The 18,103-nt window shown below is 47.0% G+C and overlaps 1 protein-coding gene across 1 annotated transcript in view; it reads left to right on the forward strand.

Moving 5' to 3' along the window:
* Positions 1–16,057, forward strand: part of Otop1 (otopetrin 1) — a 29,427-nt gene extending 13,370 nt beyond the window's left edge. The window contains exons 2-6 of the mRNA XM_005068825.3: positions 1,205–1,341; positions 7,219–7,277; positions 10,617–10,747; positions 12,394–13,301; positions 14,590–16,057. Coding sequence (XP_005068882.1) covers positions 1,205–1,341; positions 7,219–7,277; positions 10,617–10,747; positions 12,394–13,301; positions 14,590–14,760 — 1,406 coding nt within the window. The 3' untranslated portion in view covers positions 14,761–16,057. The remainder of the gene's footprint in view (positions 1–1,204; positions 1,342–7,218; positions 7,278–10,616; positions 10,748–12,393; positions 13,302–14,589) is intronic.
* The last annotated feature ends 2,046 nt before the right edge of the window (positions 16,058–18,103 follow it).

Here is an 18,103-nt window from a genome sequence, read left to right on the forward strand (position 1 = left end):
AGAAAATGCCCCCTCAAAGGGAGCACTATTAGGGGATGTGGCCTTGTTGGAGCAAGTGTGGTCTTGTTGGAGGAAGTGTGTCACTGTGGAGGCAGGCTTTGAGGTCTCATATATGATCAAGACATCACCCAGTGTCTCAGAATACTTCCTGTTGCCTGCAAGCCAAGATGTAGGACTGTCAGCTTCTTCTCCAACACCATGTCTGTCTGCATGCCACCAAGTTACACCATGATGAAAAGGGACTAAACCTTTGAAAATGTAAGCCACCACAATTAAATGTTTTTTCTTTGTAAGAGTTACTATGATCATGGTGTCTCTTCCCAGCAATAGAAATCCTAACTAAGGCAGTCTCTTGGTCTTGACTTTATGTTTAGTGGTTTGGGGCACTTTTCCTATATTTTCTGGCTATTTTTATATCATCCTTGGAGGAATGTCTGCTCAAGTTCCTTTGGGTAGTTTCATTCTACAGATGTCTTTGTATGCTGTAGATATTGATGGCTCTGTAGAAAGGTGTCTTGGGTAGGATTTTATTGCTGTGAAGAGACACCATGACCACAACAATTCTTATAAAGGAAAACATTTAATTGGGGCTGGCTTCCAGTTTAGAGGTTTAGTCCATTATTATCACGGCAGGAAGCATGGCAGCATGCAGGCAGACATGGTGCTGAAGAGGTAGCTGAGAGTTCTACATCTAGATTGACTGGGAGCAGAGAGAATGACACTGGGCCTGACTTGTGCTTCTGAAACCCCAAAGCCCACACCCAGTAACACACTTCCTCCAACAAGGCCACAACTCCCAATAGTGCCAATCCCTATGAGCTTATTGGGGCCATTTTTATTCAAAACACCACAACAAGTAAATTTCAAAATTCCCTCCCATTTTTGGTGCTTTCTTTCTTTGTTGAGAGTGTTCTGAGTTTCACACACCTTTTCATTTTGATACAGTCCATTGCCTGATCCAATCTCATAAAACTTTCTCTCATGTCTTTTTCTAATATTTTTTGCCTCTTTTAGCTTTGATATATAAGTCTTTGAATAATTTTGAGTTAATATTTGCATACAGGATATTGGAAGGTCCAGTTTAATACTTTTGCCTGTGGGTTTTGAGTTTCCCACTGTGTGGCCTTGGCACCTTTCACCAGCATACTCTAGAAGTGATGGGCTTTGTTTGGGATGCTAACACACGTGTGTTTCTCCTACCTAGGAAGCATCACACTGTTCGCATTCATCACCATCATCTTGGGATGCTTGAAAGTTGCGTACTTCATTGGATTTTCGGAGTGCTTGTCAGCCACAGAGGGAGTTTTCCCAGTCACCCATGCCGTGCATACACTGTTGCAGGTAAGTCACCAGGGCTTGTTCATGTCGACTCTGCTCTGGCGCAGTGTGTCCTGAGGTGTGCAAAAGCCCACAGCATCAGCATATCAGCTAGGGCCAAATTTAGAATGTTTCTGTGGTTCCTATCAGGAATAATGAGCTGGTCCAGGCATGCCTCTGGAACACTGGGACTCTTGTTTCCCCTCTTGTGGGCTGGAACCTTTTAGAACAGTATGAGGTTCTTGTTTTCAGCTTGGATGATGAACTTGTTTTTTTTGTTTAAGAAGTTAGGATTTGATAGATGCCATTTAAATACATAATAGGCGGAAAGCATATGCCTGACTTCAGAGGCACTTAGACTCCAGTGCAGCTCCTGGCCTTAGCAGGACTCTGGTGGCCGAGAGTTACTCTGATAAGGAAAGTCATGACCAACATCTTTACAGCACTCAAGGATACACAAAGTGTTTTCTTGTGTGAGTTCTTGTTCTTCAGCTGGTGGCACTATTTGGAGGCCATAGAATCTTTTGAAGGTAGGTCTTGGCTGGTAGAAGTATGCCACTGGGCTGGAATTTTGATGGCCACAAGCACAGCCACTGGGTTTGTCCTTGTTCCTGTCCCTTTCTCTGCTCCTTGTTATGACATGATGTGACAGTCCTCTGTCACACACTCATGCCACCATGAGCATCATGCAGGACTAAACCCTTATGAAACTGAGAGTCCACATAAACCTTCCTCCGTTAAGCTGTTTCTGTCAGGACTTTTGATTCAGTGTTCAGCAACAAATGTAGTGTTCATTGATAAATGAATGGATGAAGAAAGATGCTGTGTATTCACAGTGGGATACTCTTCAACCATAGCAATAGTGAAATTCCACCACTGGTGGCAGCACAATGGAACTGGAGGATGTTACATTAAATGAAATTAGTCCAATATGAAGACAGATCTCATGTAGCCTAGACTGGCCAGGAAGCCTTTGAACTCCTGATATCTCCGCTTCTACCTCTGAAGTTCTTTGTGTTAGTATCACTAGAGATTGAACACAAAGAGACTTACATACTAGGCTGGCACTCTACCAACTGAGTTACATCCTAGCTAGCCAGACATAGAAAGACAAACACCGTGGACAGTAAAAGGTTGATGGTGTGGAGTGCAGAAAAGAATAGTGACTACTAGAGCCTGGGAAGTCTGTAGGTGTGTAAGGGCTGGCAAGAGGCTAGATACAGAGGCCATCTGGATAGGAGCAGGAACTTCTAATGTTCTGTAGCACAGTGGAGGGTGGAGACAGCAATGGGTGGCAGAAATGAGCCGAGTATTTCCAAGTAGCTAGTAGAGTCTGAATGTTCTCAACAGTTAAAGTGGCTCAGCAGTTAAAAGCACGTGTGTGCAAGCCCGCAGACCTGAGTCCAAGCCCTGGAACTCAGGAAGAGGTGGAAGGAGAGAACCAATTACACAAAGTTTTCCCTTGATCTTCACAAGGTACGCGCGTGCGCGTGCACACACACACACACACACACCATACGAACAGAATGACTGCTCATTGCACACTGCACATGTGGGAAGAGCACTGCCCAGCATAGCTGTGTACAGTTAGTGTGCTAGTCAGGAACAAACATATTTTAATGTAAGAACAGATGCTAGATCATCAATCTTTTCTTTACTCTTTGTTATTCTACATATTTAACATGCATAGCATGATGTTTTCACATATGTACACATGGGAGATGATTTGAGTCAAGAAAATTGCTATGTCTGGTATCTCAGTTTCCCTTCTTGATCTTATTAGTGATGAGGGCACTTATAAGTCAGCTCTGGCAAGCCCACAGTAGACAACACAATATCCCGTCTGTAACCCTTATCTTGGCCATCAGCTCTCTAGACAGCCATCCTGCATGCTTGCCAGCTCTTCCCACTCCTTCCCCACTCAGTCTCTGCTCTACTGGGTATTCAAGTCTTCATTTTTGAGATTCCATTCATGGTGGGCTCATGCACTTCCTGTCTTCCTGTTCCTGACATATTTTACTCAGCATAATGTCCCCCAGGTTTGTCTATGTTACCATAGATGATAGAATTAAGTCTTGTGGTTTTCTGAGGCAGTCACTGGAGCTTAGAGAAGACCAGAGATTTGCTTATATTGTGTATGTCAAGAAGCAAAGCTATTTCCTCCTCCAGAGTCACCCTGGAAGACCATGGTTCACTGAAACTTACTGTTCAGAAAAACACCCTTCAGAAACAGGGTTGAACCCCAGGAAGGGAAAGCATCTTTTATTCAGAGACTCTTCTGGTTCACATCCTTCTTAGACTTGGCAGACAGCTCTGATGATTAGGAATGCTTCTAACACACCATTCATCCCAGACAAGACCAGCTGAGAAGAGGTAGCTTGGGTAGTTTGTTTCAGTGGTGCGCTGGCGGGAAAGGCTGAGAGCTCACGAGGGGACAAAGGGGAAGGGGCTGCTTGGCAGGCAAAGCTGTTATGTCCGTTTGATGAATTCCAATTCTCAGCATCTGGGAATGTGCCAGTCGTGGAGGACTGGGCCTTTCAGAGGTCACTGGGGTGGCCCTGATACAATATAACCTATATCCTTACAAGGCAAGCCAGAACACAGGCACACACAGAGGGACAACCCTGTGAGGTCTCACAGTGAAAGGATGTCATCTACAGGTAAGGAGAGGGGCCCCAGGAGAAACCGACTCTGCTGACTTCTTGATAGTTGTATTTAGTTTAATACAACTAACTCTGGGACATGGTGATGATAGCTTGATCAGTTATACCTTCCCAATAGACACATCCACAGTAGATACCCTCAGTTCAATGCATCCCCATCTATAGTAGACATCCTCACTCAAATGTACCCCATCTTTAGTAGACACTCTCAGTCCAATGTACCCCCATTTATAGTAGACATCCTCACCCCAATGCACACCCATCCATAGTAGATACTCTCAATCAAATGCATCCCCATCTATAGTAGACATGCTCACTCAAATACACCCCATCTATAGTAGACATCCTCACTCAAATATACCCCATCTATAGTAGACACTCTCAGTCAATGCACCCCCATTTGTTGTAGACACTCTCAATCAAATGCAGTTTCTCACCTGCAGCAGACATTCTCAGTCAAATTCAACCCTCCATCTGGAAATTTTTGGGAGCCCCATCTGGGGTACTGCAAATTTCTGGGTAAATTAGGGTCCCTTAGTCTCATTAATAAAAGAAATTAAGAAAGTACTGGGGGGGCTGCTCTTCCAGAGGTCCCGAGTTCAATTCTCGGCAACCACAGGGTGACTCACAACCGTCTATAGTGAAACCTGATGCTCCCTTCTGGCATGCAGGTGTACATGCAGGTGTTCATGCAGGTGTTCATGCAGGTGTTCACGCAGGTGTACATGCAGATAATAAATCTTAAAAAAAAGAGTACTCAGAAGAAGCTTGTAGACAGTTTTGTTAGAGTTTAAAACAAAGACAACAGAGATGGCAAGCTGCAAGTCTTGGCTGCTGCCAGGACGTGGAGAGCAAGAGAGTTAGATGTGGATGTTAGCAAGTAGCCACATGGTAGACATGTGGAAGCAGGCTTCAGAGAGAGTGAAGGAGTCCCCCAAAATAGCCAAAAGAAGGAAAACGGGGATTAAAAAGAGAAAAGTTACTCTGAATAATTAAAAATGGGTAAACTTAACCCAGCCCGAGTGGTGCAGTTCTAGTGACCACACAGTGGGTGGGGATTCTGGGTAGGAAAAGTACATTGTCTCATTAAGGGAATAATGATTCCTCCCATATGTTTAGCATAGTGTAAAGTGAATCTACATTCCTGAGAAGTGGTCCCTTGGACAGGTGATTGATGGACACAGCTGAGTTCATCCCTATGTTTTGGGTAGATTGGACTGCTAGGTCTCCACTCAGGCTAGAGATTTTATTCCCTTGGCTAGGAGGAAATACTTTTCCTTAAAGAGTCTCAATAGAACCCTGGCCTTTCAATGCTACTGTAATAATATCCTCAGTCGGATGCTGTCCTCCATTTGCTTTGGATACCCTCAAACACAGTCCTCATCCACTGCAGAAATCCTGAGACCTGACCCTTTAATGACTGGTGCTCTGATCAGGGTGGAAGGGGATAGAAGAGAGTATCTTGCCAGTGTGGTGTGAGGGTACCATGTCTGCCAGGGCAAGACTACTTCTGGTCATATGGGGAGCACATGTATGTGTGAGTGAGTGTGTGTGTGTATGCGCGCGTGCACGTGTGTGTCTATAAGAATGGTTAGGCACGTGCACATTCTTTAGGAGCCACCTGTTCTAGCCAGAATCTCTGCCGCTGTGCAAAAATACCAAAGCACCTCGGTGACAGGGTTTACTTGGCTACAGGCTATGGTCCATCACCAAAGGAGGGCAGGAACTCAAGGAAGGAACCTGGAGGCAGATACCATGAGGGACATTTCTTAATGCCTTGCTCTCTCCGGCTTGCTTACTTAAAAGCTTATTTTTATTTTATGTATATGAGTTCTTTGTCTGCATGATTGTCTGTACTCCTGGAGGCCAGAAGAGGGTATTTGAACCCCTGGAACTAGAGACAGTTGTGAGCTGCCATACAGGTGTTGGGAATTAAATCTTTTCTTCTGGAAGAGCAGCCAGTGCTCTTAACCACTATGCCCTTCCATGCAGATAACATTCTTATACAGCTTAGGTCTACATGCTCAGGGGTGGCATTGCCCACAGTGGGCTGGGATCTCCTACATCAATTAGCAATCAGTAAAATGCCTCACAAACATAGCTATAGGTCAATCTGTTGAAGGTACTTCCTCCGTGGAAGTGACTCTGGATTGTGTCAAGTTGTGGCAGCTGAAGCTAGCTATGACACCATATCTTTTTGTATTTTGAGACAGGTTTCTTACTGGCGTAGGGCTTGACAATCTAGCTAGGTTATTTGCTCAGTGAGCCATGGGGACTCAGTTGTTATATGGCTTCTAGGGATAGGACTCATGGCCTTATGCTTGCACAAGAAGTACTTTACTGAGCCAGCTATCTCCTATGTGGTATATTTCTTTTCTATTTTAACCTTCCTTGACCCAAATTTCTGATAATTAAAGGCTGTATTTATCCTCTGACAATTTTATGCATGCGTATATACACTCTGGTGACATTCATTTTCTCAATCTTTAAACCGTCTCGCACCCACGCTAACACTCCTGTCTTCCACCAAGTCCCCTCCCAGGTTCATGTCTTTTTAGTTTGGTTTTGTCATTGCTTTATTTAACCAGCACCAGCCATGTGAGCTCTGGTACCGGAAACACATTCAGATCCACGGGGAGGCAGCCTGTGCCAGTACCCACGCCTCTCCTTCTGCCCTGCATTGTTAATGATAGCACAGCCGGGGTTCTGGGTAGCATATGTGAGTCAAAAGGAACCCAACCCAAGCCAATGCTGCTCTACACTGTAAGTGCTCAGTTTTTGCTTTCTGGACATTGCTTCACAGTAGCTGCTCATTGGAAAATTATTGGATAAAACCTGACAAGTATGGCTAAAAAACAAGTTAGTGAGTTTCTTGACAAACAGACTGATGCCCACATGCCTGTCTCAGAGTAGACACCCTCAGTCAATTGCAGCACAGCTCCATCCCCAGCAGACATCACCAATCAGGTCTAACTCTACCTTCTCAGGAGACACCCGCAATCAATCAAATACACATCTTCATCCACAGCAGACATTCGTAATTAATTGCAGCACTCTGCCCACCTGACTTTGGAGGCCCCACCTGGCTTCTCACAGCATCCCCATTCCCACTGTAGAAGGGCTCTGCTGAGGACAGCCATCTGCTTCTCCCCAGTCTTATAACTTCTCAATTTATAAGCAGAATGGCAAGCAGAATGGCAGTTTCCCTACTAATGTGTTTTCCTTTATTTCCATCTAGGTCTATTTTCTCTGGGGCCATGCTAAGGATATTATCCTGTCTTTCAAAACGTTGGAAAGGTAAACCATTTCTTTACATGTTGGTTGCTATTTGTTTAGATTAAACGTTTGCAGAATCCAGACTCAGGACTGGCATCCAGATGGGGCTAGAAACCCTGAGAGCAGGTTCCTGCTGCCCCTTAAAGCAAAGCCCTTCTAGAACTTCAGTTAGCTTCCAAGACATTCCTGGAAGACAAGGATGTGGGTGGGAAGTCTGCTGTCACCACCTACTTCCCTTTCACTGCCCTCAGTTTACTCATCTGTGAGGTGGGGAGCAGTGGGGTGGCCTACCTCTGAGGATAAATGTTACAAAGTGCATGGACCTGTATCCATCAAGGGTTAGGCCAGCACCAGTTCTCCCTGGCTGTGATGGGGTCAAGGGAAGAATGTCCAGAAGGAAAGGTGACCTCTCCAAGGGCAGATTAAATATGGATGGATCAAGGAATAAGCACTTGCTCTATGGAAAGATCTAGTATTGTGCACCGTTTCCATGGGGGGAATAAACTCCTCCCTTCTAGCATTTGAGATGACTTTGAGAAGATTGCTTGATGTGTGACCGACGGGTAGAATGGCTTCAACAGACTGCAGATGTAGACATTGAGTCTATTTGCAAGAACATCCTTTGTGTCTCCAGTTTGCACAGGGCTTGTGTTCTGGTGCTGTGGTGGGGCGGGGTGGTGATGATACTGAGGTGTCCTTGAATGTGTGAGTTTGCATCCATCATGTGGCCCAGACAGTGGCCTTGGCAGTGATCTTTAACCTTGGTGTCAGGAATACCAGAAGCCCTACCTCCTGGGCAAGATGGGCAGGGGCTGAAGTATGCTCAACTTGCTCCTGCAAGGGTATGGGTAGTCACTGAGATCCAGGGCCTCCAGAAGCCATCACTGATAACTATTAGGGCTGGTGAAGTGGCTCAGTTGATAGAATGATTGCTTAGCATGCATGGTCCCAGGCCCAATCCCTAGCACTGAATAAACCAGGCACAGTGGTGCTTGTCATTATCCCAGACTCAGAAATCAGAGACAGGAGAGTCAAGAGGTCAAGGGTCATCCTTGGCTATGTAGGGCTATTGAGACTGAGAGCAGCCTAGGCAAAGGCTTCCATGGCCACTATCTGGTCTCTACCCACTTCAGTGTGAGACTATGCTTTCCTGTCTGTTAATGTGTTGAGCAAGGTGGCAAACATTTTGAATGTTTCAGATGCCAACTTCTTTGGAAAAAGTGGAAGATGAGGAAGTCTCAAGCGTATGTCATGACTGAGGCTGGAGTTGTAGCTAGGGTGCTCCTCTAGGGAGAACTGGCCTCACCTGAGGACAGTCCCCACAGCTCCCAGTTACTATGCTGGCTGAGTCCTACGGGCTTATGAGCTTGCTAGCCTGCATGAGCAGTATGATTGCCTCTATCCCGCCACCTCCTTTGTCAGTGGCTTCTGGAGGGTTTCTTCCAGGTAGGGAATGCCCTTTATGGGATTCCACCCATCTCTTTCCCCAGACATGCAGTTGAGTGGGACCATGGGTCTTCACACATCTCAGGAAGCCCAGATGGATACCAGAGATGACTCCTGGGATGCATCCTGTCGCTGTGGTCTGGGTGTACAGGCACTAAGTGTGGGGAGGGCCTCAGGAATAGGACATGGCACTTACCCTTAACTTGAAGGACTTTTTTCAAATTGGCCTTGGAAGGCTATGGTTTTCAGGGTGCTGCATGGCCAAACGGCATGACCTTTGGTGACCTCGTACTGCTTTGGTGGCTTCAGCAGGCTCAGGACTGGGCACTGCTGCATGGAGCAGGGAAAGGGGAAACAGAAGGGCAGCTGTGTGCACTGTAATAAAAAGGAATCCACCTGCCAGAGCTGATGGCATTGTCTGGTCTGTGAAAGGCTGTATAGAGAAAGTGGGCTGTGAGTTGTAGCAACAGGGCAGGCATAGAGCCAGGCCAATGGACAGACACCCGGGTTGTCTGTTTTTTTTCCCCTGCATTAGATCTGGTAGTTGGGCAGATGCCAAGATGGCCATATCACACAACAAGGTACTGACTTGCCCTGGTTCTTGGGATACGCAGGCTCAGCTGGGGTAGACACTCAGGGGAGAGGCAGGGAGGACCAGAACAAAGATGGTCTTGTTGTCCCATAAGTCAATCATGGATAGGTGGTCTTTGAGCCAGACAGGCGAGCAAACATGGCTGTCTCTGGGTATGACAGGGGAGTACCCACAGCTGCCTTTAGATTTTCCTCCCCAGTCTATTGTTGGATTGCCTTTCCTAGATAGCCAGGATGCTGTGCCTGTAGAGTGCCTGGAAGCTACCTTAAGTGGATACAGCTGCAGCCTGAAGCCACAGCAGGATGTAGGGAATTCACAGCAGACAGGGACCACATGGGCACCGTGTCTTCTCGTCTGTCTTCTAGAATCCAGTGTTCACCCTCTTCCTGATGAGATGGTGTGGTTTAGAGGTTAAGATTTTCTCCATTATTTCAGCTCTAGGTGTGACAGTGGGGGGATTTCTGAGCCTCCTGTCATCTGGAGCAGGCCTCTGCTGTGTTACACTCTGCTGTCCTCCATGGCTTCATCCCATGCCGGTTGGCTCATGTTTACAAGATGATGGCCACAACCTCAGCCTTCATGTCCTCACTCAAGACTGTTACAGGAGACTATGTTGAAAGGAAAAGGGGTCCATAAACAGGCTTTTATAGTTCTTTTATTGGCAGGTGGGAAATCAGAGGAATGGACAGCAATGACTTTTGTGTTAGCTACATGGTGTCTCTGTCCTTTGTCTTTTTTCCCTGTCACTTTGTTCAAAATTCCCACCTAGCTAAATTCTGCCTGTCCATTGGTCAAACCAACTTTACTCACTAACCAATAAAACCAACACATATTTACAACACACAAAATCCCTCCAACATCAGGGGCCCGTAAACAGGCTTTTATAGTTCTTTTACTGGCAGGTGGGAAAGCAGAGGGAATGGACGCGATGATTTCTGGGTAGGTCAATCAACAGTGAGGGTGAACCTACTGTCCACAGTCCACCTGTCCCATCCATCTCCTTCATTGTTCTCTCTTTGTTTCCCCTTTGGAGAAGAGTGGGCTCTGGGTGTGGTTGCTTGCCTTTAGTAAATTTTCTTTCCTGTATCCCTGTTCCCAAGATGCAGTGTCTTTGATGTCTCACAGACAATGAGTTGAAGATGGGCAAGTGCAAGGTGAAGGCAGAATGCCCAGATGCTATGACTCTCAGCCAGCTGGACCGACGGCTGAGGGAGGAGAATTGTGTGTGTGCGCACATGCGTAGGATGTCTCAGTCTTACCTATGGGGCCGGTACTTTCCCAGGGTCCCTGCAGGGAAGGTGTCTGATATTTGTACGTTTCAGGTTCGGGGTGATCCACTCAGTGTTCACGAACCTGCTGCTGTGGGCCAACAGCGTCCTGAATGAATCAAAGCACCAACTGAATGAGCACAAGGAACGGCTTATCACTCTGGGCTTCGGCAACATCACCATAGGTGAGGAAGCCTTTCCCTGCTGGACCATCCAGGTCCCTAGGGAGCCACCTGGGCAGATAGACCCTACTGTGGACTGTTTTCGTAGCCCCACATGCCTTTATTCTGCCTCCCCAAGGCAGTAATTATAGGCTTCACCTGGCTTGGGCATAGGGAGACCCAGGGTTATCATTTGGCTGTCTGTCTCTCACGGCCCATTGGCTGGAGAACTCTGTGCCTGTTTTCCACTGTGGAAGATTGGTGGGTTTCTCTGTTGGCGTTTTAATTAGAACCTTTTCAGCAAATCCTTCTTCTGAGAGGTTGGTCTGTGAGCCCTGGGAAGCTCTCAGTCTGCCTTTGTGCTTGGGAAGGTTTTTAGCTGACTGCATTTGGCTCATTACTGGGGCTCATCTTTATCTTTCCCTTGCTCTGCTGGGGAGACAGCCTGGAGTGGAGGTTGATCCCCCAGTCTTCTCCTGGAGTTCTTGAGTGTGTACGACTTCACCACACCTTTCTGAGAGCATCTGGACTGAGAAGAAGGCAGGGTGGAGCACGGTGCCCTGGGAAGTGGAGAACTTGAGTTTGGGTCTTGTTTTCATCAGGTGTTAGCTGTGTGGTCTTTGGAGGCCATTCAACCTCTCTGGTCCTGCCTTTCCTTTTTGTAAAGTAACTCTGTGCTTTCAAAGATCCTTCCAGCTGCAGCCTTCTGTGAGTGGAACTAGGCAGGTATGTGGCTATGTCAGGCTACATAAGTGACTTCTGCAACCTTCTGTGGGAAGGGATCTTTGTTTTTGGCCCCATTCCCTCTTGGTTACAATAGCAGTCACAGCAGTGACAGTTCATAATAGAAGCAAAATTTTATTAGGCACTGCCTGGCTTTTATTAGGTATGTGTTGACTACCAGGCAGGGCTCTAAGTGTTTTACAAGGCTCATTAGCTCTGGCCTGGCCTTCCTCTGAGGTGGGCAGTATTAGCTATAAATGGTAGATTTTGCTACTGAAGCGATGTGTCTGAGGTTGCACAGCCAGCAAGAGATTGGAAAGTCTTTGAGCATCTCATACCATTTTAGTGGCATTAGTGATCTTTTTCCAATCAGAAGGGACATTTCCCACAGAGCCTTGAAAGGCATAGTCTACACACACACACACACACACACACACACACACACACACACACACACACCCATAGTCAAGAGAAAATTATGTATCATAGGAAAGCAAGATCTAGAAGAAACCCCTGCCTCTTCCCACCAAAGAGAATTGCCACTACCCTTCTGGTTTATGTACTTCCTGATCTTTACTGTTTGCGAATCAACCAATCACTGTCACTCCTCTCTCTTACACAGGTGGTCCCACAGTCTTAGCCCCCTTTAGCAGCCTGCTTTTGAAATCAGCGGTAGCTCTGGACCATCTTCATGTGGTGACTAGTAAATCTCTACAATGTTATTTATAATAGTGTCGTTGAACACGAACCTACAGATAAAACATGGCTGATGCCATTCTGGGGGCGAATCCGAGCTTCTTTTTCTATGTAGTTATGGCATTAAACATGGTGTTAGACACAGTGCATGTACATTTTGGGTCTAGTAGCAAGGTCCAGGCTGATGGGCTTGCTAGTCTCCTTGATGCCTGTTCTGATGGCTGTCTTCTGCCCTCTACCTACTGCCATAGTTTTGGATGACCACACACCACAGTGTAACTGCACACCACCTGCCCTCTGCTCTGCCCTCTCCCACGGAATCTACTATCTGTATCCCTTCAACATCGAGTACCAGATCCTGGCCTCTACCATGTTCTATGTGCTGTGGAAGAACATTGGGCGCAGGGTGGACAACTCCAGGCACCAGAAGATGCAATGTAGATTCGACGGGGTCCTGGTGGGCGCGGTACTGGGCCTGACAGTGCTGGCTGCCACCATCGCAGTGGTTGTGGTGTACATGATCCACATCGGGCGCTCCAAGTCCAAGAGCGAGTCGGCGCTCATCTTGTTCTATTTGTATGCTATTACCGTGTTGCTGCTTATGGGGGCTGCTGGACTAGTAGGAAGCTGGATTTACAGGGTGGATGAGAAATCTCTGGACGAGTCCAAGAACCCTGCTCGCAAGCTGGATGCAGACCTCTTGGTGGCCACAGCCTCGGGCTCATGGCTCCTCTCCTGGGGCTCCATTCTGGCCATCGCCTGTGCTGAGACCCGCCCGTCATACACCTGGTATAATCTGCCCTACTCAGTCCTGGTGATCGTGGAGAAGTATGTCCAGAACCTTTTCATCATCGAGTCGGTGCACCTCGAGCCCGAGGGGATCCCCGAGGATGTGCGCACTCTGCGCGTGGTCACCGTCTGCAGTGGTGAAGCCGCCACACTGGCTGCATCCAGTCTCGGGAGCCAGAGGTTGGCTCAGGATGCCTCGCCTGCGGTCAATGGGAATCTGTGTCTGCAGCAGGGATGCGGTAAAGAGGACCAGGAGGCTGGCCAGGAAGGGGCTGCGGGCACAGCCCGATGTCTGGACTTCCTGCAGGGTGGAGTCAAGAGGAGGCTCCTTAGGAACATCACAGCCTTTCTGTTCCTTTGCAACATCTCGGTAATCTTTGCTTCCTCCCTCCCTCCCTCCCTCCCTCCCTCCCTCCCTCCCTCCCTCCCTCCCTCCCTCCCTCCCTCCCTCCCTCCCTTCCTTCCGCCCTCTCCTCACCCCCTTCTCCCTCCCCACCTTTCTCCGTGTGTGTGTGTGTGTGTGTGTGTGTGTGTGTGTGTGTACAAGTGTGTGGAGGCCAGAAGTTGATGTTGAAATGATTCCTCAGTAGATTCTCTACCCTGTTTTTATGAGCTGGCCTCCCTCACTGAATCCTGTGCTGTTAGTTGGTTAGAATAGCTGGCCAGTGAATCCAGGGAACCCCCTGTCTTCACTGCAGCCCCTCAGCTCTGAAGTTATGGGTACATGCCTCTCTGCCAGGCTTTTTATGTGGTTCTCATGCTCACCCAGCAGGTACTTTCCCATTGACCATCTCCCTAGTCCTAAGTATTCAAATCAACCAATATTGTCCTCACCTTTTCCCAACAAGGCACAGGAGCTGTTATAAAAATAGGAAATCCCCTCCGGCAAATGAGTGAGACTGACTGCTGGGATAGAGCGGGGAGGCTACTGCGATAGCCCTAGCAGAGGGATGGCCTGGGTGGGTAGAGGTGGAGACTCACGTGGATAGGGTGGTGGGAAGATGTGAGCGGGGCCGAGGGAAAACACAGACGATACTGGGAGCTTGGAGCAAGCATCTGGGAGGAAGGGGCCATTGACAAGGGAGAACGGGAAAGGCAGCAGCTGAGTCTGAGATGTGCTCAGAACTCTCAAGTGGAAAATACGTCCTGGGGTCCCAAGAGTGGCTCCGATGGGGGGTTTAGGCGGAAGCCAAAGGCCTCCTCCTGCTGGAGTTTGTGACCAAGGCTGAGGTGACAGCCCTAGGAGACATATGCAAGGAGAAGGGGAGGGGACTCCTGAAGCAATGAGCAAATGAGGAGCTAGAAGAGGGACTGTTGATGGGAAAAGGTCTGAGATGGAAGGGAGAAGCCTAGGAAGCCAAAGGGAAAAAGGTGGAACAGGGTATACAAGCTATGTCTCTTAGAGCAACCCACAGTGGCCTACCTACTTCTGTTTCACCTTGTAATGGTCCATCCATCTATGAATCTATCCTGGGTTAGCCCACAGATGAAGTTAGTTCCCAGGTGACCTAGTAAACTTCTAGTAGCCTGTCAGCTGGGGACCAGGGCTGTGACACTTGCACCTTGGGGGCGTTATCAGTGAACCTGCAGCAGAAGGTTGCCTCTCTTGGCACGATTCCAGGCGAAATGGTGATGGAAGGCTGCATGTTCTCTTTCAGCTTTGGATCCCCCCTGCCTTTGGCTGCCGCCCTGAGTATGACAACGGATTGGAGGAAATTGTCTTCGGCTTTGAACCCTGGATAATTGTGGTCAACCTGGCCATGCCCTTCTCTATTTTCTACCGGATGCACGCAGCTGCTGCCCTCTTTGAGGTCTATTGTAAGATCTAGCTTGAGTCCTCATGAAAGGGGAAAGGACACTGGAACAAGGGGGCTCTTCAGCCACCCGGGCAGGGCTGGGCTGAGCAAACACTGTCTGACAAAGGCCGGAAGGATGCCTTTTGTCTGCTTGACCGTGTGTCTGGAGGTGCCCTTGTCCTGGGTGACAGTGAACAGTTGGATCAACTGCACAAGGTGGTTGGAGCCTGCTCCTGGTCAGCCAATTCCAATCGGATCCAAAATGATTTGAGCTCCTTTTGGCTGAGACTCTGGGTTTTAGAGGAAGGCGATCCAAGTTTGGGGGGGAAATGATAGGGTTTTTCATAGTGTGCATTTCCTGTCTGTAATTTATGCGAGTGTATACAACTTTTTCCTGTCCATCTGTGTTGCAATCAATTAAAAACATTTTTTCCTTCTCAGGGCTACTAAGTTTAGAAACAAATGCACTTTAGTTTGTAGTTTAATTTTTGAGCTGGTTTAATTTTTGACAAAATTTCTTTTAATTAACTGCATGGGAATGCATATCTAGATTAATGCAAACGTTTAGTGTTATCTAAAATTTTGGTTCATTTTTATTTGTGATCAATTTGAAGTATTACAAAATTTCTGTTCTCTTTTTTTGCTACATCTAGCTCCAATTAATTATGTAAAAATCTGCATACTTTGGAACTGGAGACAGGAAAAATTACCCATATTGCATTGTTAACAGTTACTTTGAACACTGCGGCACATCTTTTGGCTGTGAGACGTGTAGAATTATTTTTAATTGTTGTACCCACTAGTGATAACCTGGCATTTCTAATTTTATCTTCATGCTTTCCTACTTGACAATATGATGACACCTTTCCCTACACTGTCATAAACTCCTTACAAACATCACTTTACTGTTGTCAGCTAGTTTGTCAAACCAATGCACCACAGTTGACTTCCTTTGCCTCTGTTGGTTTTAAAGTGCTCATAATTTTGCTTTCTTAATTGGCTCTGCAATCAACCATGTTTGTAAAACATTTCTTTTATTTAAAATTGCTTTTAAAGAGAGATGGTTGGCCTTTCATGTACATTGGTCCCACATCTGCATTCAGCCAACTTGGAAGAATGTTTTTAAGAATTGGGTCTTGGGCCCAGGGAGATGGCTTGCTGCTCTCAAAGAGGACCAGAGTTTGGCTCCTAGCATGGCATCAGTTGGTTTACAACTGGCTGTAATTCTGGCTCCAGAGGAGTTGACATTGTTTTATGGCCTCTAAGGACACCTGCACTCACACTCAAGAGTGTACTTCCCTCACCCGACAAATAAAGGAATTGCCTATTATGTTTTTTTCTTGATATTTACCTCTAAACAAAATAACCTATCATCCATTTTATGTGGCATTTGCATGGTGGTGGTGGTGGTGGTGGTGGTGGTGGTGGTGGTGTGTGTGTGTGTGTGTGTGTGTGCGTGTGCGCTCGCGCGCGTGTGTTTTGAGACAGGGTCTTGTATCTTAGCTAGGATCTAGCCAAGGATGACGTTTTTTACTCCTGATTCTCTTGTTCCCACCTCCCAAGTGATGGGGTTACTGGCTTGTTCTGCCATATGTAGTTTTATGCGACTCTGGGGAATTGAACCCTGGGTCACATGTACCACCTGAGTGAACCATATCTCCAGACCCTTATTAGGTATTTTAAATGACCTAGAGAGTATCTGAAACCTACAAGAGGAGATGCACAGGTTGTATTCCCATACACCACCCTGTTGCTAAAGGACTTGAGCACCCTTGGGTTCAGGTAGCAACATAGGTACCTGGGACCAGTCCCCTATGGACAGCAAGGGACATCAGGAAACCACTCTCAAAGCTTGTGAACATTTTTTTTGGTATTCTGAGACAGGGTTTCTCTGTAGCTTTGGAGCCTGTCCTAGAACTCACTCTGTAGACCAGGCTGGCCTTGAACTCACAGAGGTCTGCCTGTCTCTGCCTCCCAAATGTTGGGATTGGAGGTGTGCACCACCACCACCAGACTGCTTGTAAACATTTTAAAGTCTCCTAAGGAATACCGACACTGGGGATAAGTCTTTAGATGATATTTACAGAACTATTTTGAAACTGTAATACAGCAAGTGTACTGATGGTAAGTACCAGTTTTTTTGCCCTGAATGAGAAAAACACTTTATATCTGTTTTAGGGGAAAGAAGCTTTAAAAACTAGGCATACATCCTAAAAATTAAAGATGTTTAGAACACCTTCCTTGTAGAACACTGGTTCTCAGCCCAGGGTCTTAGCCCCCAGAGGACATATGGTGTTATCTGCAGACATGTTTAGTTGCTCTCAATATGGGAGCTGTTGTCACCTAGTGGGAGAGACCAGGGACACTTCTGAACATCGTACAATACAGAGGAGAGCTCTGACCCTGAAGAACCTTCTGGTCTCAAATAATGAGTGGTACACTGAGGTTGAGAAATCATTATGCAGGCACAGTGGCTATTAACTTGGAGTTCCTAGGCACCTGCTAGTAAGCACACACACACACACACACACACACACACACACACACACACACACACACACACATACATGTGCACCCTAAACAAGGTCATTCTTATACGAATTGAACTTGGATGTAACTTGCTGTCTCTTCTTAACTCTACATGCTTCTCAGCCATTTCCCAATCCCCACGGCACGGTTCTCACCCTTTACCCTGCACAGGGATCACCTTGGGACTTCACAGTGACTCCTGCCCTCCTGGCTGCAAGTCCAGATGCAGTGAGTCTGGAGCGGCCGAGGCCTGCCCTTTTCATCAGCATCTTGTTAACCCCTCCCCTGCAGAAGCATCTATTTTGGAGCCTGTCATGTAATTCGTTACTGTTAAGGCTCTCATGATGTTGGAATATAATTATGGGTGACTTTGGAGACCATTTCCAAGAGACTTATACCTAAAGCTTACTCTAGAGCCAGTATTTATTAGGAGACTCTAAAATGATTCTAAGCTTTGATTTACACCATTCTATTTGGTACTCTGTGACTTAGGACATTCTGGCACATCCAGGAATTTTCTTTTGTTGTTGCTATCCCAAACTGCACCATGCAGAACACTTTTATTTCCGAGTCTTTGGATTTTCCCAGAGTCCTGTTTTATACTGGCCCAGCAATCATGGCATGAGAATGCATTTCTGAATTTTGGTTGGCATGAGCTTGGCCCCTCTTCCAAGTCTCCAGCAGTCTGGAGGACTCAGTTTCTGTATGTAGGCTTCTGCTAAGAAGAGGGAGGGAGCCATAACGTTGAACCTGACTGACCAGGCTGTAATAAGAGTGACCAAATTTGAGCTTGGCCAAGTCAACATGGTCTCATTGGGCTCAGAGTCTTTTAGGGGTAATTATTACA

Source organism: Mesocricetus auratus, unplaced genomic scaffold (assembly GCF_017639785.1).
Source record: "Mesocricetus auratus isolate SY011 unplaced genomic scaffold, BCM_Maur_2.0 Super-Scaffold_100006, whole genome shotgun sequence".
Classification (NCBI taxonomy): Eukaryota; Metazoa; Chordata; class Mammalia; order Rodentia; family Cricetidae; genus Mesocricetus; species Mesocricetus auratus.